This window comes from Salvelinus fontinalis, chromosome 17 (assembly GCF_029448725.1).
Source record: "Salvelinus fontinalis isolate EN_2023a chromosome 17, ASM2944872v1, whole genome shotgun sequence".
NCBI classification, from domain to species: Eukaryota; Metazoa; Chordata; class Actinopteri; order Salmoniformes; family Salmonidae; genus Salvelinus; species Salvelinus fontinalis.
The window spans coordinates 34,832,771-34,857,591 of record NC_074681.1 but is presented as its reverse complement, the minus strand read 5'-3'; the positions used below and the strand labels follow the sequence as shown (position 1 = coordinate 34,857,591).

The 24,821-nt window shown below is 44.9% G+C and overlaps 1 protein-coding gene across 1 annotated transcript; it reads right to left on the bottom strand.

Moving 5' to 3' along the window:
* Positions 1 to 34: 34 nt before the first annotated feature.
* On the bottom strand, positions 35 to 1,480 carry lpar5a (lysophosphatidic acid receptor 5a). The gene has a single exon (XM_055867776.1). The coding sequence runs from the start codon at positions 1,478 to 1,480 to the stop codon at positions 557 to 559; it is 924 nt and encodes a 307-aa protein (XP_055723751.1). The 3' UTR covers positions 35 to 556.
* Positions 1,481 to 24,821: the final 23,341 nt, after the last annotated feature.

The following is a 24,821-nucleotide window of genomic DNA, read 5'->3' as shown; positions in this document are numbered from 1 at the left end:
CGTTTAATATATTTCTTATAGAAACATTTTCATAATACATCATTCCATTGTGGCAAATCCAAGCACAGAAGTCAGACCAATGACCAATAATCAGAGAAAATAACATTTCAACTGCATCTCCCTTCAGAGGAAGACATTCAACAGGTTTATAAAACGGCTTTATAAAATATAATAATATAGGACGAAGCTACAATTTAACTGTCATATACAACATTTGGTACATTAATTATGTATCTATGATACTTCAGGGCTATTAGTGACATCTCTCTCTCCTGCCACACAAACAAGCACACACCACAACTGACATTTCGTTCCCCATCACACTCATAATAGACAGAAGAAGTTTTCACAAAAATGAGACTAAGCGATACAGGACAAATGAGGGTGCTTCTTCAGTCAACATCCTAACCAATGTAACTGCCTTCCATTTGCCACTTGACTTCTCACACGCATTCATAAATACAGTATAGAATGTGTAAGAACAACAAAGTCCACCATTAACTCGTTCAAGACCATCTCTAGCATTCTCACCACTACTAATGCCAGTCCTCCACTACTAGGCAGAACCATGGAATTTAACTTCAGTTCCTGTATGCCCTCTCCCCATCTTCAGAATCTTGGAGCTGAAGTAGTAGATGAGAGGATCCAGGAAACTGTTGGCACTAGCCAAGCAGATAGTTCCAATATGGAAGTCAAAGAAGGGGAACTGGGATTGCAGGAATTGTAGCTTGTGGAGCCCAAATAGGACTACTGCAACATGAAAGGGGATGAAACACACTGTGTAGATCACAAGGTTGATCACAAGCAGCCACACCATCCGGCTCTTATCCACAGAGGATGAGGAAGAGGAGGCCTTCTGCACTCTCAGCTTATGCACCACGACCACCGTACAGCCCACGATTACAGCGAACGGAATGGCATTTCCCACGACAGCAGCCACACAGATAATATTGAACCCAAAGCGCCACTCGTCCTGAGTGTAGCCCTCGAAGCAACGCCACCCTACGCACTGGTTCTGTCTGGCATGGTGAGTCAGTGCCACTGGCACCGCCATGGCACCAATCACCACCCATACGGCCGCACATGCCTTCCAGGCCACACCGATCCTCCTCAGTGGGCGTGAGCGCAGAGGATAGACCACAGCCAAGAACCGGTCCACGCTAATAAACATGATGAAGAAGGAGCTGGAGTAGAGGTTGACGTTAAACAGAGTGCCAGAGACCATGCAGGCCAGGTGTCCATAGGGCCAGTGGCGCCTGGCGTAGTACAGGATCCGGAGCGGCATGGAGAGGGTGAAGAGGAGGTCTGAGAGGGCCAGGTTGGCCATGTAGATCAAGGGCACCGAGCGGACCCCCAAGCGGCATAACAGGAGCCACAGAGAGAGGGTGTTGAGGGGAAGACCCAGGGCCAGCACGCCACTGTAGGTGGCCGTGAAGAGAGGGTACCTGTAGTGGGTGATGTTGCAGGTGGCGTTAGTCATCTCTGGAGGACTAACATGAACTGACACTAAACTGCTACAGCTGTCAGAGCTGGATGTTGAAAGATAAAGGCGGTTATTTTTTTAGAAGTTTGTGTCTGTGGTTTCCTCAGATGCAAGTTGCTGAACAGGAAACGCTGGGAAATACACCCACGCTAGGTTTTCAGCCTTAGGTTTCTCTCTTCTTTTTTATAAGATTGTGTTTGATATTTTATAGAAAATACAAAACATACACATACAAACGACGACATTATACAAGCATCACTACATCACACTTGCCCAGACCCACTAGCCCCAACCCCTATCTCCATTGTACTTATCACTTTCTGCCACATGACCTCAAACTGCAGGATTTTTTCCCTCCCCGTCGCCAATGCTCTTTCCATTTTTAGATAATATAGTTGATATGGCTGACTTGCTTAAACAAATGTGGTTTCTATTGACAATTGAGATGTACAAACTATGGCATTAGGGGACAACGAGCGGATAAGAGGCAATCCGTAATTTCGAATAAGACATCAATGAGCGAGCTAGGACTGCAATGGGTGCGTTCTGGTGGCAGGGAAGTCAGGCGCAGGAGAACGAACTTGTTATAAACGGAGCCGTTTAATAAGTGTTCAAAAACTCAGAAAACCAAAATATACTAAACAATAAAAGTGGGTACAAAACCTGTCGCACACCAGAACATAACTTGCACATACAATACAATCAAACAATCACTGACAAAGACATGAGGGGGAACAGAGGGTTAAATACACAACATGTAAATTATGGGATTGGAACCATGTGTGATGGAAGACAAGACAAAACCAATGGAAAATAAAAAATGGATCAGTGATGGCTAGAAGGTCGGTGACGTCGCACGCCGCCCGAACAAGGAGAGGGACCAACTTCGGCAGAAGTTGTGACAAGGATGGACGTAGTCAATATAACTATTTGTTCAGCACTTTTGAAATATACAGCGACAGGATTCAGAAGATGGGTCGTTCTGATAGTATTCTCCCTGTACACCAAGTCAGAACCGGAGGATAAATAAAGGGAGCATATAAGTAGACAATGAAAGCTCTTACAATATTACATTATTGCATTTCTCTAAAACAGGTTATAGGCTACATGTGCACCACCAAATCAGAACAGTAGGCTAAATTGTGAGGGGAAAAGGGACCAAATTACAGGGTATGGGATTTTCACCACTCAACCTTATGGTGACCCACAAACATGAACTGGAAGAAGAGGTGGGCCCGCCAGAGCCCTGCATGACTGGAACAACACTCAATGCTGGACCTGTGGGCAGTTGGGGCATGCGAGTTCGCAGTGTGGGGGAAATGAAAGAGGAAGAGGTTACAACAGCGGCACAGGGAACTTTGGGTCTCGCAGAGAAAGAGGAAACTCAGCCACAGTACCACTCGACCAGAGCTGGAAATGCTCCCCCGGGGCCACCTATGCCCTATGGACAAGGAGGACAAGTTAATGACAGAGGACAGCCATGGCCAATGGGAAATCAGAAAACCAACAGTTCTTATTTCCCTCTGAATCAACAATGAAGGAACAATAACAGGGACATCGGGACAGCCCAGGAATGTGTACTGGACAAAGACTTGTTTGATGAACCTCTGCTTGACTCTGACATGGTGCTGTTTGTTGATGGTTCTGCTTATATAGATCAAAGCACAGGGAAGAAACATGTAGGATTTGCTGTAGTAGATGTGGAAAGTGATATTGAGGTTATACCAGAACATTTATCAGCGCAACAGGCAGAATTATTAGCTCTGAAAACATATTGTGAATTAGGGGCAAGAAAGGCACTTACTGTCTACTCAGACTCAACGTATGCTAGTGGGGTTTGGAGAGCAAGAGGGTTTACTTATGGCTACATCTTTTGTCTGGCATGCCCTGTTTACTATCAACCATGATCTTTAATATTTGCCGATTGGCTTATGGAGTGAGCCATTGGTCAAAGGGGGGATTTAGGAGGATCAGAAGATTTAGGAGGAGAAGATTTCGGCCCAAGGGTTTTGCCAAAATTTGAATCAGTACGTGTAATAAATAAATAAATAAATAAAAAAAAGTTTATTTATTGTTGCGCGACATGTTTGTTATATAACATAGACATGGGAACTCCACTGCAACCAGGGAGGTTCCCCACTCCAAAAGGACCTTTTGTTCATCTTGCTATGGATTTCATAGACATGATAGAGCAAAAAGAAAGAAAGAGATATTGCCTGGTGATAATTGACAGGTGGGTGGAAGCATTTCCCACCACCAACTGCGATGCGCGAACAGTTGCAAAATTGCTAGTCAGGGAAATTATACTCAGGTTCAGAGTGCCTGAGGTTTTGTCTGCAGACAATGGGACCCATCTCATAGGAGATGTGGTTGCCCAAGTGGCCAAAATGATGGGTGTTGATCAGAAGTTTGTGTCCATCTATCACCCGTGGAGTAACGGGATTACAGAGAGGGTTAATTAAATGATCAAAGGGGGGGGGCTTGCAAAAGCCTGACATTCCACAAAAATTAGTTGGGTGGAATGCTTGCCCCTTGTCCTCATGAAAATGCGCAGCAGCCTTAACAAAGCTATTGGGTGTACACCTTATGAGATGTTAACAAGACGACCAATGAACCCCAGGGGTGAGACCTATGACTGACCGATAGACATAACAGACACAGTGTGACCATCTTGAGTACATGAAGGAACTAACGTCTGTTGTAAGTTTTCTCCACTCTCACACGAGGAAAGCAGCAGAACCAATCCCAGGTGAGGATCCAGATGCTCTGACCATCTGTGTAGGAGACTGGGTGAAACTACGAGACCATAAGAGAAAATGGAACCAGCCAAGATGGATGGATGGCAACAAAAGAGGCTGAGATCCACCGATGAGAGTAAAACAGAGGAGAAACTGGGAAGACCACAGCCACAGAGGGTCGAGACCAAAGGCCAGAACAACCAACAGAGGGAACAGCCACAGAACCTGAAGAGTCATCAGATGTCGAGGACCATCGTACACACACTCTATGGTTGTGAAACAAGAAAATCGCAACCATGGAAACACACACGCAGGGTATTTATTGCTCTCCAAATCCTACTCGTTCCTTTTGTGGACGGGGATGTAGAGAATAATAAATGGGTGAAAGCAGTGACATACATAGGATTACAGGAGAAGAGGAACACATCTGGCACACGGGTAATGATTTTCCAGAAACCCACCTCCACAGCCTCTCTGTGGGGAACCCAAGCAGTACCAATTGGTAAGAATGATTTTGGATGTTGATTACTTCCTTTTATGCAAAGGAACAATACCAGGGTTTGACAAAGAAACAGCAATGATACTATTCTGATGTTGGTCACTGGGGGGAAGGAAGCAGCATGGGAAGGCGGATTCTCCGATAAGACAATGGGTAATAGTTCAGATACAGCTAAGGAGTATCTGACGGGTAGTAGATGTTGTGTTGGCAGGATTAAAATCCACAATAACTCCCCCTGCTTGTATCTGCAACTCAGGGAATGTGAATGTAGGAAACACCACTATTTGCCTGTCTTACACAGGCCTAAAAATGGAAACCAGTAGTTTTGATGTAGTGGATGGGCAACAATTGATAACTAGGGTAAATATGTCAAACATAGGCAAAGGCATGGGGACACCTCCGGAACATCTCTGGATCTGTGGGGGTAATGGCTACATTTCCCTCCCCATGGGATGGAAAGGGTGTGGTTATCTGGGGAAAACTGAACTGACAGCAGCTACATTACCTGCCTCTGAGCTGCTGAACAGTTCACTGCAAATTAGTATCAGATCGAATAATAGAGCTAAAAGAGCTGTGGCTCAAAATAATGAGGCTTATGGACATGTGCTGTCTCAGGTAGAGATGGCAGCCATAGTAATCTTTCCAGGTGCAGGAGTTGTAGTAAAGGGTAAGTGGATGAACAATTTGACATACTCCATGCAGGCCCTTACTAATTTGACCGTACAAGGTTTTACTCAGTTGTCACTAGATGTGCAGAATTTGAAGGCAGTAGTTACCAGACATGAAATGGCTTTTGATTACATATTGGCAGAAGAGGGTGGGGCCTGCAGGGCCCTTGGAATAGACAATGATGATTACTGTGTCATGCTGCCCCCTGACTTCTCTGATAATATGACAAACATCATTAGTAACCTGGTTAAATCAGGAGGTACTCTGGGTAGAGCTAACAACACCATCTTTAACCAAATTGGAAATGGTGCATCTGGACAGGGGGAATAAAATGACATGATGACAATAATACTGACACAGGGAACCAACTGATATACGTAGAGGGGCAATCAACAAACCTGAAGGAGTCCAGGTGAGTCCAATGAGTGCAGATGCGCGTAATGATGGTGACAGGTGTGTGTAATGAAGGGCATCCTGGCACCCTCGAGTACCAGAGATGGGGGGGGCGGGAGCAGGCGTGACAACTTGAGTGACAGAATACTGAGCCAATCATGGAGTAACTAGAGAACATTACCAACCCATACGCTCTGTATTTTCTAATGGCTGCCCCACCACAGAAAGCACTGAGCTAGGCTGAAACACCTGCATTTTGGAGGTGCTTTTTTATTTATTTATTTTACCGTTATTTTACTTTTTTAATGAGCCAATTGTAAACTGGGGATTATTAGGTGACCATGATGGTTTGAGGGCCAGATTGGGAATTTAGCCAGGACACCGGGGTTAACACCCCTACGATAAGTGCCATGGGATCTTTAATGACCTCAGAGAGTCAGGACACCCGTTTAACGTCCCATCCAAAAGACGACACCCTACACAGGGCAGTGTCCCCAATCACTGCCCTGGGGCATTGGGATATTTTTTTAGACCAGATGAAAGAGTGCCTCCTACTGTCCCTCCAACACCACTTCCAGCAGTATCTGGTCTCCCATCCAGGGACTGACCAGGACCAACCCTGCTTAGCTTCAGAAGCAAACCAGCAGTGGTATGCAGGGTGGTATGCTGCTGGCTACTCAAGAAAGCAAAAAGAGACACAGTTTTATTAACTCAGTGATTTTTTATTGATTTTTACATTGCTTGCAAACTCATATGTGACACGTATTAGTGTCACAAAACAGACTCCACGTTTATTTTTATATACACCACCGGTCAAAAGTTTTAGAACACCTACTCAATCAAGGGTTTTTCTTCATTTTTACTATTTTCTACATTGTAGAATAATAGTGAAGACATCAAAACTATGAAATAACATATATGGAATCATATCACCAAAAAAGTGTTAAACAAATCAAAATGTATTTTATATTTGAGATTCTTCAAATAGCCACCCTTTGCCTTGATGACAGCTTTGCACATTCTTGGCATTCTCTCAGCCAGCTTCACCTGGAATGCTTTTCCAACAGTCTTAAAGGAGTTCCCACATATGCTGAGCACTTGTTGGCTGCTTTTCCTTCACTCTGCGGTCCGACTCATCCCAAAGCATCTCAATTTGGTTGAGGTCGGGGGATTGTGGAGGCCAGGACATCTGATGCAGAACCCCATCACTCTCCTTCTTGGTAAAATAGCCCTTACACAGCCTGGAGGTCCAGCCTGGAGATCATTGTCTTGTTGAAAAACAAATGATAGTCCTACTAAGCCCAAACCAGATGGGATGGCGTATCGCTGCAGAATGCTGTGGTAGCCATGCTGGTTAAGTGTGCCTTGAATTCTAAATAAATCACAGACAGTGTCAACAGCAAAGCATCCCCACACCATAACACATCCCCCTCCATGTTTTACGGTGGGAAATTCACATGCGGAGATCATCCATTCACCCACACCGCGTCTCACACACACGGCGGTTGGAACCAAAATCTCCAATTTGGACTCCAGACCAAAGGACAAATTTCCACGGTCTAATGCTCATTGCTCGTGTTTCTTGGCCCAAGCAAGTCTCTTTCTCTTATTGGTGTCCTTTAGTAGTAGTTTATTTGCAGCAATTCGACCATGAAAGCCTGATTCACACAGTCTCCTCTGAACAGTTGATGTTGAGATGTGTCTGTTACATGAACTCTGTGAAGTATTTATTTGGGCTGCAATTTCTGAGGCTGGTAACTCTAAGGAACGTATCCTCTGCAGCAGAGGTAACTCTGGGTCTTCCATTCCTGTGGCAGTCCTCATGAGAGCCAGTTTCATCATAGCGCTTGATGGTTTTTACGACTGCACTTGAAGGAAGTTTTTTGACATTTTCCATATTGACTGACCTACGTGTCTTAAAGTAATGACGGACTGTTGTTTCTCTTTGCTTATTTGAGCTGTTGTTGCCATAAGATGAACTTGGTCTTTTACCAAATAGGGCTATCTTCTGTATCAAATCAAATTAAATTGTTTTGGTCACATTCACGTGTTTAGCAGATGTTATTGCAGGTGTAGCTAAATTCTTGTAAAAAATGTTTAGGTCGGGTGAACAAAAGGACTTGAGTTCCTGTATGTTATCACAATTACACCACGAGTTGTTAATCATGAAACATAAAACCCCACCCTTCTTCTTCCCAGAGAGATATTTATTCCGGTCTGCTTGATGAACTGAGAATCCAGCTGGCTAGCCGGACTCAGACAGTATATCCCGAGAGAGCCATGTTTCCATGAAACAGAGTATGTTACAATCCCTGATTTTTCTCTGGAAAGAAACCCTCGTCCTGAGCTAGTCAACTTTATTATCCAGAGACTGAACATCAGCGAGTATTATACTCGAAAGCGGTGGTTTGTAACGATGGTCCTCCTCCTCTTCAACCGAAAAGGAGGAGTAGTGATGGAACCAAGGCGCAGCGGGTTGTCAACACATAATTTATTTAAAGACAAGACGAAAAAAACACGAACTTCACTATAACTAACAAAACAACAAACGGAGTAGACAGACCTGGACGACGAACTTACATTAAACACGAAGAACGCACAAACAGGAAAATAGACTACACAAAATGAAGATGTACAAAAACAAACCGAACAGTCCCGTATGGTGCGACAAACACTGACACAGGAGACAACCACCCACAACGAACACTGTGAAACAACCTACCTAAGTATGAATCTCAATTAGAGGAACGCCAAACACCTGCCTCTAATTAAGAGCCATACCAGGCAACCCTTAAACCAACATAGAAACAGAAAACATAGAATACCCACCCAAACTCACGTCCTGACCAACTAACACATACAACAAACTAACAGAAATAGGTCAGGAACGTGACATAACCCCCCCCATAAGGTGCGAACTCCGGGCGCACCAGCACAAAGTCTAGGGGAGGGTCTGGGTGGGCATCTGACCACGGTGGTGGCTCAGGCTCAGGGCGAGGTCCCCACCCCACCATAGTCAATCCCAGCTTACATCTCCCCCTACAAATGACCACCCTCATATTACACCCACTTAATCTTTTGGGTAACATCGACACAAGGGGCAGCACTGGGATAGAGGGATAGCTCAGGACAGAGGGATAGCTCAGGATAGAGAGGTAGCTCAGGATAGAGAGGTAGCTCAGGATAGAGAGGTAGCTCAGGATAGAGGGGCAACTCCGGACTGAAAGGCAGCTCAGGACAGAGAGACAGCTCTGGACTGAGGGGCAGTTCTGGATAAATAGCCGCTCTGGGATGAGGGACAGCTCATGACTGCCTGACGACTCTGGACGCTCATGGCTGGCTGACGGCTCTGGACGCTCATGGCTGGCTGATGGCTCTGGACGCTCATGGCTGGCTGACGGCTCTGGACGCTCATGGCTGGCTGACGGCTCTGGACGCTCATGGCTGGCTGACGGCTCTGGACGCTCATGGCTGGCTGACGGCTCTGGACGCTCATGGCTCACTGACGGCTCTGGCAGATCCTGTCTGGTTGGCGGCTCTGGCAGATCCTGTCTGGTTGGCGGCTCTGGCAGATCCTGTCTGGTTGGCGGCTCTGGCAGATCCTGTCTGGTTGGCGGCTCTGGCAGATCCTGACTGACGAATGGCTCTAGCGGCTCCTGACTGACTAACGGCTCTGACGGCTCGGGACAGACGGGCGGCTCTAATGGCTCGGGACAGACGGATGGCTCAGACGGCGCTGGGGAGACGGATGGCTCAGATGGCGCTGGGGAGACGGATGGCTCAGATGGCGCTGGGGAAACGGATGGCTCAGATGGCGCTGCGGAGACGGATGGCTCAGATGGCGCTGCGGAGACGGATGGCTCAGACTGATCCTGTCTGGCGGAAGGCTTTGGCTGCTCCTGTCTGGCGGAAGGCTCTGTAGGCTCATGGTAGACGGGCAGTTCATGCGGCGCTTGGCAGACTGACAGTTCAGGCGCCGTTGGGCAGACGGCAGACTCTGGCCGGCTGATACGCACTGTAGGCCTGGTGCGTGGTGCCGGAACTGGAGGCACCGGACTGGAGACACGCACTTCAAGCCTAGTGCGGGGAGCAGGGACAGGGCACACTGGACTCTCAAAGCGTACTATATGCCTGGTGCGTGATACCGGCACTGGTGGCACCGGGCTGAGTGCACGCACATCAGGACGAGTACGGGGAGAAGGAACAGTGTGTACAGGGCTCTGGAGACGCACAGGTGGCTTAATGCGTGGTGCCGGAACAGGAGGCACCGGGCTGGAGACACGCACCATAGAGAGAGTGCGTGGAGGAGGAACAGGGCTCTGGAAACGCACTGGAAGCCTGGTGCGTGGTGTAGGCACTGGTGGTACTGGGCTGGGGCGGGGAGGTAGCGCCGGAAATACCGGACCGTGCAGGCGTACTGGCTCCCTTGAGCACCGAGCCTGCCCAACCTTACCTGGTTGAATGCTCCCCGTCGCCCGACCAGTGCGGGGAGGTGGAATAACCCGCACCGGGCTATGTAGGCGAACCGGGGACACCATGCGTAAGGCTGGTGCCATGAAAGCCGGCCCAAGGAGACGTACTGGTGGCCAGATATGTAGAGCCGGCTTCATGGCGCTTGGCTCAATGCTCCATCTAGCCCTACCAGTGCGGGGAGGTGGAATAACCCGCACTGGGCTATGCACACGTACAGGAGACACCGTGTGCTCTACTGCGTAACACGGCGTCTGCCCGTACTCCCGCTCTCCACGGTTAGCCTGGGAAGTGGGTGCAGGTCTCCTACCTGCCCTTGGCCCACTACCTCTTAGCCCCCCCCCCCCCAAGAAATTTTTGGGTGGTACTCACGGGCTTTTCGGGCTTCCGTGCTAGACGCGTCCCCTCATAACGCCGGTTCCCCTCTCCGGTTGCCTCTGCTCTCCTCAGTGCCTCCAGCTGTTCCCATGGGAGGCGATCCCTTCCAGCCAGGATCTCCTCCCATGTGTAGCAACCTTTACCGTCCAAAACATCGTCCCAAGTCCATTCCTCCTTCTTGCGCTGTCCCTTCCTCCGATTACACCGCTGCTTGATTCTGGATTGGTGGGTGGTTCTGTAACGGTAGTCCTCCTCCTCTTCAACCGAAAAGGAGGAGTAGTGATGGAACCAAGGCGCAGCGGGTTGTCAACACATAATTTATTTAAAGACAAGACGAAAAAAACACGAACTTCACTATAACTAACAAAACAACAAACGGAGTAGACAGACCAGGACGACGAACTTACATTAAACACGAAGAACGCACGAACAGGAAAATAGACTACACAAAATGACGATGTACAAAAACAAACCGAACAGTCCCGTATGGTGCGACAAACACTGACACAGGAGACAACCACCCACAACGAACACTGTGAAACAACCTACCTAAATATGACTCTCAATTAGAGGAACGCCAAACACCTGCCTCTAATTAAGAGCCATACCAGGCAACCCTTAAACCAACATAGAAACAGAAAACATAGAATGCCCACCCAAACTCACGTCCTGACCAACTAACACATACAACAAACTAACAGAAATAGGTCAGGAACGTGACATGGGTGCTGTTTGCGCCTCCTAAGTTGGACTAAAAGACCACTCCTCGTACCTCTCCTTCGACGATGTTGTTTTGGGTCGAACTCTGGAATCAATTAAATTGCCCTGGAGGTGCGAACAAAGGATCCGCTTCTGGAAAGTTGTAGTAATGGTCATAATGCTGGTATTTCTGGTGAGTTACTTCCGCTCTGATATCCAATAGTTCTTCCTGGCTGTATGTAATAACACAAAACATTTTCTGGGCTAATAATGTAAGAAATAATACATTAAAAAACTAAATACCGCAAAGTTTCCTAAGATCTAGAAGCAAGGCAGCCCTCTCTGTCGGTGCCATTTTCAACAGAATACCACCCCTACCTTGTCAGAACACAACTGATTGGCTCAAACAATCACAGAATTCCAAGTGTGTGCAAAGCTGTCGTCAAGGCAAAGGGGGGCTACTTTGAAGAATCTCAAATATAAAATATATTTTGATATGTTTAACACTTTTTTGGTTACTACATGATTCCATATGTGTTATTTCATAGTTGTGATGTCTTCACTATTATTCTATAATGGAGAAAATAGTAAAAATAAATAAAACCCTTGAATGAGTAGGTGTGTTCACTGGTACTTTTGACTGGTACTGTACATTTTACATGATGAAAACAAGCAGAGATTCCCCCAGGGTGAAATTCTCCATTAAAGGATTTTCCTATTGCCATTATTTAGTGTTTTCCCATGTTAATTTTATAACCTGAGATCTTTGAGAATTCTGAAAACGTTCTTAGCAAAGGGGGCATTGGATTTTCCATTTTGGTCAGGTATATCAGGAGATCATCTGCAAATTATTTTAGTTTATATTCATGTTTACCAATATTGATACCTGTTACGTTTGGGTCCTGTCTAAATCTTTCTGCAAGCGGTTCAATTGCCAGTGCAAACAGGAGGAGGGAGAGGGGGCTTCTCTCTTCTGTTGACATGATGTTTCTTAACAAAGCTAGTGAGTAAAGCTTATGGGGAACCTGTGAGCGTGACAAGCCAGCAGCTTCTAAGAGGAAGTCGTAGACCTTGGTTTGAGCATTCAGTATGAATGTGGAAGATTGTGCCAGAGCGGCTATCTCATGTGTACCCTAGCAGCAGCAACATACAATCCTCTCATTCTAAAATTATAATTATAATCATCATTTTGTTAAGCATATGATCATTATGACATGGTGACATTATTTTTCTCGCCTACGAATAGCTGGAGTTGATGCTGCTGATTTCATTACCATATCATTGATGTCTATTTTTTTATTGTGCAAGTCTCAAAGGGGGCTTACTGCTTTAATGTCTTCTATGTTTTTATGTTATTTGTAGGTACAGACAGTATTTTCTTAGGGTCTGATTCCGACTTAGGAAATGTACACCTTTCCTATGCACGCCTTTCCTATGCACTTCTCAGTAGTATCCAGAGTATATTCCCTGTAGACATCGGGCCCAATTCCGACCAAACTTAAGTGAGCCGTAAATGGAACATAATTCCCTTTTTTTTGCACTTTTCTCTCTATGCTTATTCTGACCTTGAACTTAAACTTAAACTTGAACTTATGCTTCATACAAAAATGTGGTCGGAGACTCCGTATGTAGGGTGTGATGCAATTGCAGAGCCTCCGGAGGCACGAAGAGGCCAAATTGAGCTCTGTACCGCATCACTGTACGCCTCTCAAATTTTTAAAAATTCGGAGGGCTCCGTGTAGCTCCACATTGACATGAATGGTTGATGGTAGGTAGGGGCGGGAGGTCCTATATAAACACAAAGTCACTTCCTTGACAACTTTCTTCACAACTGATTTGCTCAACGGCTCTGCGTTGCTCTGCGAATCGCAATAAGTATGAATGCCCTGACTTCTGCAGAGGCTGTATCACAATAAATGCTGCATGGCAAATGCAGACAATGGATTGACCATGCAGCGCCTTTTAAGCATGAGAATAGCATGCTATTCACCCACTGTTTGATGGTGGAGATTGAATAAGATGTGGCAGTGGTGCGTCTTTTCCACTTGCCGGTTCCAAGTGGAAAAAGCATTTACTTAATTTTTTTAGATAGAAATAACACTATTCTCCATGTAATTTACAACTTGATAAGAGCTATTGATAAGAGCTAGGTCAATGAATAATCCATTTGGATATGGGAATATATATTTACCTTATAATAGCTGGGCTCGGTGAAGAGCGGTATTAAATGGAAGGAATGAATCCAAGCCTCACGCTTATCGCTAGTGGAAGGCGGGCTTCCAGTGAGGCGTGGAATTCATTGGCCTTATCAGGCGTGATGGTAGATACTTCAACCAAAGTTGTGAGAGTGCGACTCCCCCATAGTATGTTGTACCTCGCTTCCCTCCTTCAGGGAACAGTGGTTATAGTTATAACGTTACGTTGAGCAGACTATGGAAAACTTTTTTGTAGCATTACTTTCTACTTTATTATCTCTGTTTTTGTAAATATTCATGATAAACTGAACATACTGGCGGCTAGGTACACCTTTCAATATTTTTTATAAAAATGTTTCACTAATAATAAAACAGTGACTGCATACATGCAGAAATACCAATAGACAACCACAACACAGGACAATAGCTAAACAAACAAAAAAGACAGAACAATTACAACAGCCAAAAATATAGGTTTACGCATATCATCTCTCAAACTAGGAATGAGATGGAAAAAGGTCCGTATTTGGTCATGAGCTGACTGCTCTACTTATTTGTGATGTTATGAAAGAGATGGCTCTCCTATAGGTGGATATTGTATTGGCTTTAGCTCTGTGGATTCTAGTGGTGGACCTCTCCAGAGTCAAGATATTAGTAGAGCATCCTGGCCATACCATGTTTCAAAATGTTCTTCTTTGCTGCAGTAAGTGCAGCCACATACAGTGCATTTGTATTTTATTCAGTCCCCTTAACTTTTTTCACATTTTGTTACGTTACAGCCTTATTCTAAAGTCAATTGAATAGTTTTTTTCCTCATCAGTCTACACACAATACCCCACAAAGATAAAGCAGAAATAGGTTTTTAGATTTTTTTGCAAATGTATAAAAATTAAAAAAAGTATTCAGATCCTTTACTCAGTACTTTGCTAAAACACCTTTGGCAGCGACTATAGCCTCGAGTCTTCTTGGGTATGACACTACAAGCTTTGCAGACCTGATTTTTGGGAGTTTCTCCCATTATTTTCTGCAGATCCTCTCAAGCTCTGTCAAGTTGGATGGGGAGCGTCGCTGCACAGCTTTATTCAGGTCTCTCCAGAGATGTTCGATCAGGTTCAAGTCCGGGCTCTGGCTAGGCCATTCAAGGACATGCAGAGACTCGTCCCCAAACAACTCCTGCATAGTCTTGGCTGTGTGCTTAGGGTTTTTGTCCTGTTGGAAGGTGAACCTTCGCCCCCAGTCGGAGGTCCTGAGATCTCTGGAGCAGGTTTTCATCAAGGAACTCTCTGTACTTTGCGCCGTTCATCTTTCCCTCGATCCTGACTAGTCTCCCAGTCCCTGCCGCTGAAAAACATCCCCACAGCATGCTGCCACCACCATGCTTAACTGTAGGGATATTGTCAGGTTTCCTCCAGACGTGAAGCTTGGCATTCAGGCCAAGGAGTTCAATCTTGATTTCATCAGACCAGAGAATCTTGTTTCTCATGGTCTGAGAGTCTTTAGGTGCCTTTTGGCAAACTACAAGCGGGCTGTCATGTGCCCTTTACTGAGGAGTGGCTTCCATCTGGCCACTCTACCATAAAGGCCTGCTTAATAGAGTGCTGCAGAGACGGTTGTCCTTCTGGAAAGTTCTTCCATCTCCACAGAGGACCTCTGGAGCTCTGTCAGAGTGACCATCGGGTTCTTGGTCACCTCTCTGACGAAGGCCCTTCTTCCCTGATTGCTCCGTTTTGCCGGGCGGCCAGCTCTAGGAAGAGTCTTGGGGGTTCCAAACTTCTTCCATTCAAGAATGATGGAGGCCGCTGTGTTGTTTTGAACCTTTAATGCTGCAGTTTTTGTTTTGGTACCCTTCCCCAGATCTTTATGGGCTCCCGAGTGGCACAGCGGTCTTAGGAACTGTTTCTCTGTGCTAGAGGTGTCGCTACAGACCCTGGTTCGATTCCAGGCTGCATCACAACCGGCCGGGATTGGGAGTCCCATAGGGCGGCGCACAATTGGCCCAGCATCGCACGGGTTAGGGTTTGGCCGGGGTAGGCCATCATTGTAAATAAGAATTTGTTCTTAACTGACTTGCCTAGTTAAATAAAGGTTAAATAAATAAAAATCTGTGCATCGATGCAGTCCTGTCTCGAAGCTCTACAGACAATTCTTTCGACCTCATGGCTTGGATTTTGCTCTGACATGCACTGTCAACTGTCGGACCTTATATAGACAACTTTGTGCTTTTCCAAATCATGTCAAATCAATTGAATTTACCACAGGTGGACTCCAGTGAAGTTGTAGAAACATTTCAAGGATGATCAATCGAAACAGGATGCACCTGAGCTTAATTTCGAGTCTCATAGCAAAGAGTCTGAATACTTATGTATATAAGGTATTTCTGTTTTTTATTTTTAATAGATTTGCAAAATTGTCTAAAAACCTGTTTTTGCTTTTTCATTTTGGGGTATTGCGTGTAGATTGATGAGGACAATTTTTTTTATTTAATAATTTTTAGAATAAGGCTGTAATGACATAAATGTTGGAAAAAGTCAAGGAATCTGAATACTTTCCAAATGCACTGTAATATGGTGACAACGATGTAGGCTGTGTGTGGCGGTTAACGGTTATGATATGAAGGTTTGGCTTGGAAAAGTTATTTCACCTAGTCACAGACAGCTGATGTGTTGTGCACTGAAGTCCACAAGCGAAGGGAAAAGGTGAGTGAGGAGGACAGGCCATAGATGCGAGAAGGAATTACAACAAGCAAAGTGATCATGCTGTTTGTTTGTGGCAGCTATGAAAGTGAACTGTGTTTGCGTATGATCAGGGGTGTATTCATTCCGCTGATTCTGTTGAAAAACGTTTCTTAAGCAGAAGCAAACGGAACGAGACGAAACAGCGATAAACATACCTGAATTTGTCCAGTAGAAACTCTAGTTTGCAACCATTAGACTAATGATTACACCCTAGATCAGCTAGATGCAGGCAAGAAAGTCCCCGGCCACTAGGAGCGCCGCATCTGGATGAGCGTTTTCCTGTTTGCTTATGGCGGTATACAGCTCATTGAGTGCCAGTATCAGTTTGTGGTGGTATATAAACAGCTTTGAAAAATACAGATGAAAACTCTTGGTAAATAGTGTGGTCTTCAGCTTATGATGGGATACTCTACCTCAGGCGAGCAAAACCTTGAGACTTCCTTAGATTTCGTGCACCAGCTGTTGTTTACAAATATACATAGACCGCCACCGCTTGTCTTACCAGAGGCCGCTGTTCTGTACTGCCGAAAAAGCTTAAAACCCGCCAGCTGTATGTTATTAATGTCGGTGTTCAGCCACGACTCGGTGAAACATAAAATATCACAGTTTTTAATGTCCCACTGGTAGGATATATTTGTGATCGTCTATTTTATTATCGATTGATTGTACTTTGGCTAACAGGACCGATGGTAAAGGTAGATTACCCTCTCGGCGACGGATCCGTACAAGGCACCCGAACCTTTGTCCACGATACCTCTGTCTCTTTCTCCTGCGTATGACGGGGATGCGGGCCTTGTCGGCGTCTGAAGTAAATCCTTCCTGTCCGACTCGTTGAAGATAAAGTATTCCTCCAGTACGGGGTGAGTAATCGCTGTCCTGATATCTAGAAGCTCTTTTCGGTCATAAAACACGATGGCAGAAACATTATGTACAAAATAAGTTACAAATAACATACACAATAGCACAATTGGTTACGGGATCGTAAAACGGCAGCCATCTACTTCGGCGCCATTCTTGAGCTAAACATATTTCAAACATACAGTACAAATATAAAGAGCGTTTGTTTTTACAAGTTTGTAGATGACCTCATGACATATAGTTTGATAAAACAAAAGTTAGCCAAAGGAGTGGGAAACTAAGACTTCAACCCAGGCACCAACAAGGAGCTTGACTGCAGTAAAAACACTGACTCCAGCATGGCGTTGGCCTGACTTTGAACCAGTCCTGCAGGTCTCTCTAAGTACTCTGTGTATCATGATCCCTGGTGCTCTCTAAATGTAACCGTTCTGTATCGACAGACACTGCGAGACGAGAAGCAAGTACAGGGTGTGGATTTAATAATAAATAGACCGGAAACAAAACAAGAACAGCATCTGGACAGGAGAAACATAACAACATCAATCAGTGACTCTGTCAGTGATTGTCCCTTGGCATGTCAGTGTATTATAGCTAATCCCATACACACACTGACAGTTGTATACACGCTTAAAACAACACCAATCCCAGGGACCCATTTCCAATAATACAAACCCACTGACAAGGAGGAATAATACTGGCAACATAATGTAATACATACTGAACTGGACTGGATTTATGTCTCCCTCATCTGAGAGTGGAGGGCTACCATACCGGAGTCAGAGATATCGTCACAGTAAGTTGAGTCAAACTCGTATTCAGCCTTCAGAATCTGATAAAAGAGCTTGGCATCGTTCTCGGCGTAGAACAGAGGCTATCCACACAAACTGTGGTGGGGCAAGAGCACAGAGGCATCGTGTGACATATTTGAATTATTTTATTTCTTTGATGTAATCACGGATCTGACAGGAGTTTACTGTAAGCCATGACGTGGCCACCTTGCTTTGACCCCATCCAATCATGTTAGATCAACATTTACCTCAGCGGAAAGATGAAGAATGGATAAATAAGGCGCCATAAGATCAAGCTGTCCTCGTAGCAGTGTCAGGAGAAACCTCGGAGCTAACATGAAAGAAGAAGTTACAGAACAATGACTCCGATGGACCAGCAGTCCACTGCCTTGCTGTACGGTTTCTGAGCCTGTACTTCAGGGGCTGCCGGAGACAACACTCATGTTTTCATCACTTCATTCAGCGTCATCATTACACTTCAGCTCTGACATCATAACAAACTAGATCGCTGGTGGAGTGTGTTTGATCTCAAAATAAACGGAATCATGGAAGATTGACACACTCACAGAAACATGCACACGCAGTTAGGACTCCTTCTCTTCATGCTCCTTAAAACCATGGCAATAATAACTTTTTATGCTGAATATTATTTTCATACCAAAGGGAAATAAATGTGGCGAACAAGTAGGTTGTCCTGGTCGTACCATGCCCCTGCTGCTGTTTCCCACATACACCACCATGTTCATCTGAGGGGCCTAGACGTGGATTCACCTCTTCCAGAAGGTGAGGGTGGACAGGGGTACCACCAGTGGGAAGAACAGGTTGAGGAAGGAGATGGTCTGGATGGTCTTTGCAAGGCCCTTCTCATCAGCCAGAACACAACTACTCCCCCTGGAGGAGAGGGGCGATAGAAGAGAACTGGGGTGGAGAGAGAGGAACGCAACATGTCAAAATAATGATAGAAGAATCGTGCCAGTTAAACGAGATGTAAAAGACTGAAGACTGGACATACTTAAACCAGTAGTGGACAATCTTCGCCCCATTAATGACTAGTCCATGATGTAATAACTACCAATAAAGTAATATATTTTTTTGTAAATTGTAATGTAATAACCAGTATCCTGTCCCATATCAATAGTTAGAGAGATAGAGATAGATCGAAGTACCCCTGACACTATGGTCCACACCAGTTTCCTGGCCAGCATCACAGTGATGAAGATAGCCAGGTGGTGGTCCACCGTGATGAGGGCCGAGAGGGGCGGGGCCGAGAGACCCACAAAGTTACTGCTCTTAGATGGGGGGGGGGGGGGACACATAGAAAGGTAGTAGGGTTAGTGTGTGTGCTTGTGGTGCAGTGTGAGTTGGCTACAAGAATAGGCCTAGGTGTCTATAGCCTGGTCCCAGATGTGTGCTCTTGCCAACTTTATTGCTGTCATTGTCAAGCCAAACATTTTGGGACTCAGGCTAAGGTCTAAGTGAGGAATGTGTGTGTGTTAGTCACATCACTGATTTATTTGACTAACCTAACCTCCATGTTAGAGCAGTGATTCCCAACTCCCGTCCTCCAGTACCCCCAGCAGCATACATTTGTATTGTAGCCCCGGACAAGCACACCTGATTCAACTTGTTAACTACCGTAATCATCAAGCCCTCTATGAGTTGAATCAGGTGAGTTTGTCCGGGGCTACAACAAAAATGTGTGCTGTTGGGGGTACTGGAAGACCAGGGTTGGGAAACACTGTGTTAGAGAAAATGGAACAGAAGATTAAAAGGCAGATATCTTACATCAAGGCCAGGACGGGAAGAAAACGATTTGACCGTCTTATGGTAGTTGCAGTCTGATAGTCAACTTCAAAAACAAATCTCAAAAGGGGGTCTGATCAAATAGGCTTACACATTTCAGTTCCCATGGAATGAGCCCTGTGTAAATAAGTAAAGTATGCGTGCATGGGCAGGGGATGTTAAGCCTGCATGTAGAATAGTAGGACCGTTTGTTCTCTCTCCTTGGTCCAGTTCTTACGACGATTGTGACAGCGCTGAATGATTTGAATGATGAACTGTCGGGACGCCGATCCTTATTAACACGCTTAAATGTCTCACTGTCCGTGTCTGTAGCAGCCTGTTATTGTTATGTTGTATTGACAACGTTGTCTTCTGTTTCCCCAATGGCCGGGATGCGTTGGGCTGTGCTGTAAGGTGGTGGTTTCTGGGTGTTGGTCTAGGCAAAGAGGAGCCTGCTGTCTCTGGAGCCTGCAGTGGAGGAGTGTCTGTGGTTGTTGAGGTGGTCCATATGCCAAGTCATGCCCGGGGACCGGAGAGGGCCTAGCAGCTGAGATGGACTGCTCTGCAGAGCGCAGCGTACGTAGAGTTCCACATGTTTATTAAATGAAACTCACAAAAACAATAAAGAGCAACGAAACGTGACGTCTGGAGTGCTCACAGGCAACTACACAAAAACAAGATACCACAAAGCACAGTGGGGAAATGGCTGCCTAAATATGATCCCCAATCAGAGACAATGATAAACAGCTGCCTCTGATTGGGAACCATACCAGGCCAACATAGAAATAAAAAACCTAGACTAGAACACCACCCCTAGTCACACCCCGACCTAACCAAAATAGAGAATAAAAAGGCTCTCTATGGTCAGGGCGTGACAAGCGCGTTATGTCAAGAGTAGCAACAAATGTAGGTCCATACAGTCGTGGCCAAAAGTTTTGAGAATGACACAAATATTAATTTCCACAAAGTTTGCTGCTTCAGTGTCTTTAGATATTTTTCTCAGATTTTACTATGGAATACTGAAGTATTTTACACGCATTTCATAAGTGTCAAAGGCTTTTATTGACAATTACATGAGGTTGATGCAAAGAGTCAATATTTGCAGTGTTGACCCTTCTTTTTCAAGACCTCTGCAATCTGCCCTGGCATGCTGTCAATTAACTTCTGGGCCACATCCTGACTGATGGCAGCCCATTCTTGCTTAAGCAATGCTTGGAGTTTGTCAGAATTTGTGGGTTTTTGTTTGTCCACCCGCCTCTTGAGGATTGACCACAAGTTCTCAATGGGATTAAGGTCTGGGGAGTTTCCTGGCCATGAACCCAAAATATCAATGTTTTGTTCACCAAGCCACTTAGTTGTCACTTTTGCCTTATGGCAAGGTGCTCCATCATGCTGGAAAATGCCTTGTTTGTCACCAAACTGTTCCTGGATAGTTGGGAGAAGTTGCTCTCTGAGGATGTTTTGGTACATTCTTTATTCATGGCTGTGTTCTTAGGCCAAATTGGGAGAGAGCCCACTCCTTTGGATGAGAAGCAACCCCACACATGAATGGTCTATGGATGCTTTACTGTTGGCATGACACAGGACTGATGGTAGCGCTCACCTTGTCTTCTCCGGACAAGCTTTTTTCCGGATGCCCCAAACAATTGGAAAGGGGATTCATCAGAGAAAATTACTTTACAGTCCTCAGCAGTCCAATCCCTGTACCTTTTGCAGAATATCAGTCTGTCCCTGATGTTTTTCCAGGAGAGAAGTGGCTTCTTTGCTGCCCTTCTTGACACCAGGCCATCCTCCAAAAGTCTTTGCCTCACTGTGCGTGCAGATGCACTCACATCTGCCTGCTGCCATTCCTGAGCAAGCTCTGTACTGGTGGTGCCCCAATCCCGCAGCTGAATCAACTTTAAGAGACAGTCCTGGTGCTTGCTGGACTTTCTTGGGTGCCCTGAAGCCTTCTTCACAACAATTGAACCGCTCTCCTTGAAGTTCACGATGATCCGATAAATGGTGGATTTAGGTACAATCTTACTGGCAGCAATATCCTTGCCTATGAAGCCATTTTTGTGCAAAGCAATGATGACAGCACGTGTTTCCTTGCTGGTAACCATGATTGACAGAGGAAGAACAATGATTCCAAGCACCACCTTCCTTTTGAAGCTTCCAGTCTGTTATTCGAACTCAATTAGCATGACAGAGTGATCTCCAGCCTTGTCCTCGTCAACACTCACACCTGTGTTAACGAGAGAATCACTGACATGATGTCAGCTGGTCCTTTTGTGGCAGGGCTGAAATGCAGTGGAAATGTTTTTGGGGGATTCAATTAATTTGCATGGCAAAGAGGGACTTTGCAATTAATTGCAATTCATCTGATCACTCTTCATAACATTCTGGAGTATATGCAAATTGCCATCATACAAACTGAGGCAGCAGACTTTGTGAAAATGTATATTTGTGTCATTATCAAAACTTTTGGCCACGACTGTAGAAGTGTCTTATACCGGCTGAAAGCTTAGATTCTTGTTAATATAACTGCACTGTCCAATTTACAGTAGCTATTACTTCGAACAAATGCCATGGTATTGTTTGAGGAGAGCTCCTAACATCAAAACACTTTTTTCAACACGAGGGGTTTGATAAATTCACTTCTGATGGTGATATGTGTACTTACATTCTGAAATCTTGCTCTGATTTATCATCCAAAGGGTCCCAGAGATAACATGAAGTGTCATTTTGTTAGATAAAATCCTTTTCCATATCCTAAAAAGGTCCAGATAGCATGCACGATCGATTTTGTATTTCCACTCGTTCAATTTGTAAAGAAAGGAATCGGTGAAAATCTCACCCTAAACGTTGTTTGAACGAGTCAAATCACGTTCCTATCAATTAAATTAAATTCAAGGGGCTTTATTGGCATGGGAAACATATGTTAACATTGCCAAAGCAAGTGAGGTAGATAATATACAAAACAATAAAACAATAAAATGAACAGTAAACATGACACTCACAGAAGTTCCAAAAGAATAAAGACATTACAAATGTTATTTTATTTATTTATTTCACCTTTATTTAACCAGGTAGACTAGTTGAGAACAAGTTCTCATTTTCAACTGCGACCTGGCCAAAATAAAGCACAGCAGTTCGCCACAGTTCGACACAAGAACTCACTACTGTAATGGTCCAGGTTACAAAGTGGCTCAGTGACTCGTGTTTGTATCTCAATGTGAAAAAAGACGTGTGCATGTTCTTCACAAAGAGGGCAACAGATGCTACTGAGCCAGATGTCTGTGTGTCAGGGGAGAAGCTCCAGGTGGTATCTGATTTTAAGTACCTTGGCATCATACTTGATTCCAACCTCTCTATTAAAAAGCATGTGAAAAAGGTAATTCAGATAACAAATTTCAACCTAGCTAATTTCCGATTTATAAGAAATTGTTTAACTACAGAGGTAGCAAAACTGTACTTCAAATCTATGATACTCCCCCACTTAACATACTGCTTGACTAGTTGGGCCCAAGCTTGCTGTACAACATTAAAACCTATTCAGTCTGTCTACAAACAGGCTCTCAAAGTGCTTGATAGGTAGCGCAATAGCCATCCTCACTGTTACATCCTCAGAAAGCATGAGCTCCTGAGTTGGGAAAATCTTGTGCAATACACCGACACATGTCTTTTATTCAAGATCCTAAATGGCCTGGCTCCCCCTCCACTCAGTACTTTTGTTAAATAGAAAGCCCAAACATATGGCAGCAGATCCACAAGGTCTGCCATGAGAGGTGACTGTATAGTTCCCTTAAGAAAAAGCACCTTTAGTAAATCCACTTTCTCTGTGAGAGCTTCCCATGTCTGGAACACACTGCCGTCAGACACACATAACTGCACCACATATCACACTTTCACAAAATGCATGAAGACATAGCTAAAGGTCAATCAGATTTGTGAACAATCCCTAGCTGTGTATTGCCGCTTTCCATGTTGTCTGTTGTCTGTAGCTTGTGAGGTGTGGAAACACTGTTGCTTTAATGAATTTTGTCTTGCTCCTTTTTGTTCTATGTTGCTCTGTCTGTATGCTACGTCTTGCTTGTCCTATGTTGCTCTGCGTGTGCTCACTGCTCAATGATTGTCTATATTGTAATTGTTTTTAATAACCTGCCCAGGGACTGCGGTTGAAAATTAGCCGGCTGGCTAAAACCGGCACTTACTGAAACGTTGATTAATGTGCACTGTCCCAGGAAAAAAGATGATTTTTACTCAAACATACAACAACACAGAGTTACACATGAATAAACAAACATACAATCAATAATACAGTAGGAAAATGTATATACAGCATGTGCAAACGAGGTAGGATAAGAGAGGTAAGGCAATAAATAGGCCATGGTGGCAAAGTAACTACATTATAGCAAATAAACACTGGAATGGTAGGATGTGCAGAGGATGGATGTGCAAGTTGAGATACTGGGGTGCGAAGGAGCAAGATAAATAAATAAATACATATAGTTTGGGGATGAGGTAGATTGGATGGGCTATTTACAGATGAGCTGTGTACAGGTGCAGTGATCTGTGAGCTGCTCTGACAGCTGGTGCTTAAAGCTAGTGAGGGATGTAAGCTCCAGCTTCAGAGATTTTTGCAGTTCGTTCTAGTCATTGGCAGCAGAGAACTGGAAGGAGAGGCAGCCATAGGAAGAATTGGCTAAGGGGGTGACCAGTGAGATATAGCTACTGGAGCGCGTGCTATGGGTGGGTGCTGCTATGGTGACCAGTGAGCTGAGATAAGGCGGGGCTTTACCTAGCAGAGACTTGTAGATGACCTGGAGCCAGTGGGTTTGGCGACGAGGATGAAGCGAGGGCCAGCCAATGAGAGCATACAGGTCACAGTGGTGGGTAGTATATGGGGCTTTGGTGACAAAACGGATGGCACTGTGATAGACTGCATCCAATTTGCTGAGTAGAGTGTTGGAGGCTATTTTGTAAATGACATCGCCGAAGTCGGGGAATAATATAAATATAAATAATATAAAGTCAACACTAATTGCAGTCACAACCCATATGGTCAGTTTTACGAGGGTATGTTTGGCAGCATGAGTTAAGGATGCTTTGTTGCGAAATAGGAAGCACGTTTCTAGATTTAATTTAGGAA

Bases quoted from the DNA above. Each gene is read 5' to 3' on its own strand.
- lpar5a (XM_055867776.1), bottom strand. From the start codon at position 1,480: ATGACTAACGCCACCTGCAACATCACCCACTACAGGTACCCTCTCTTC.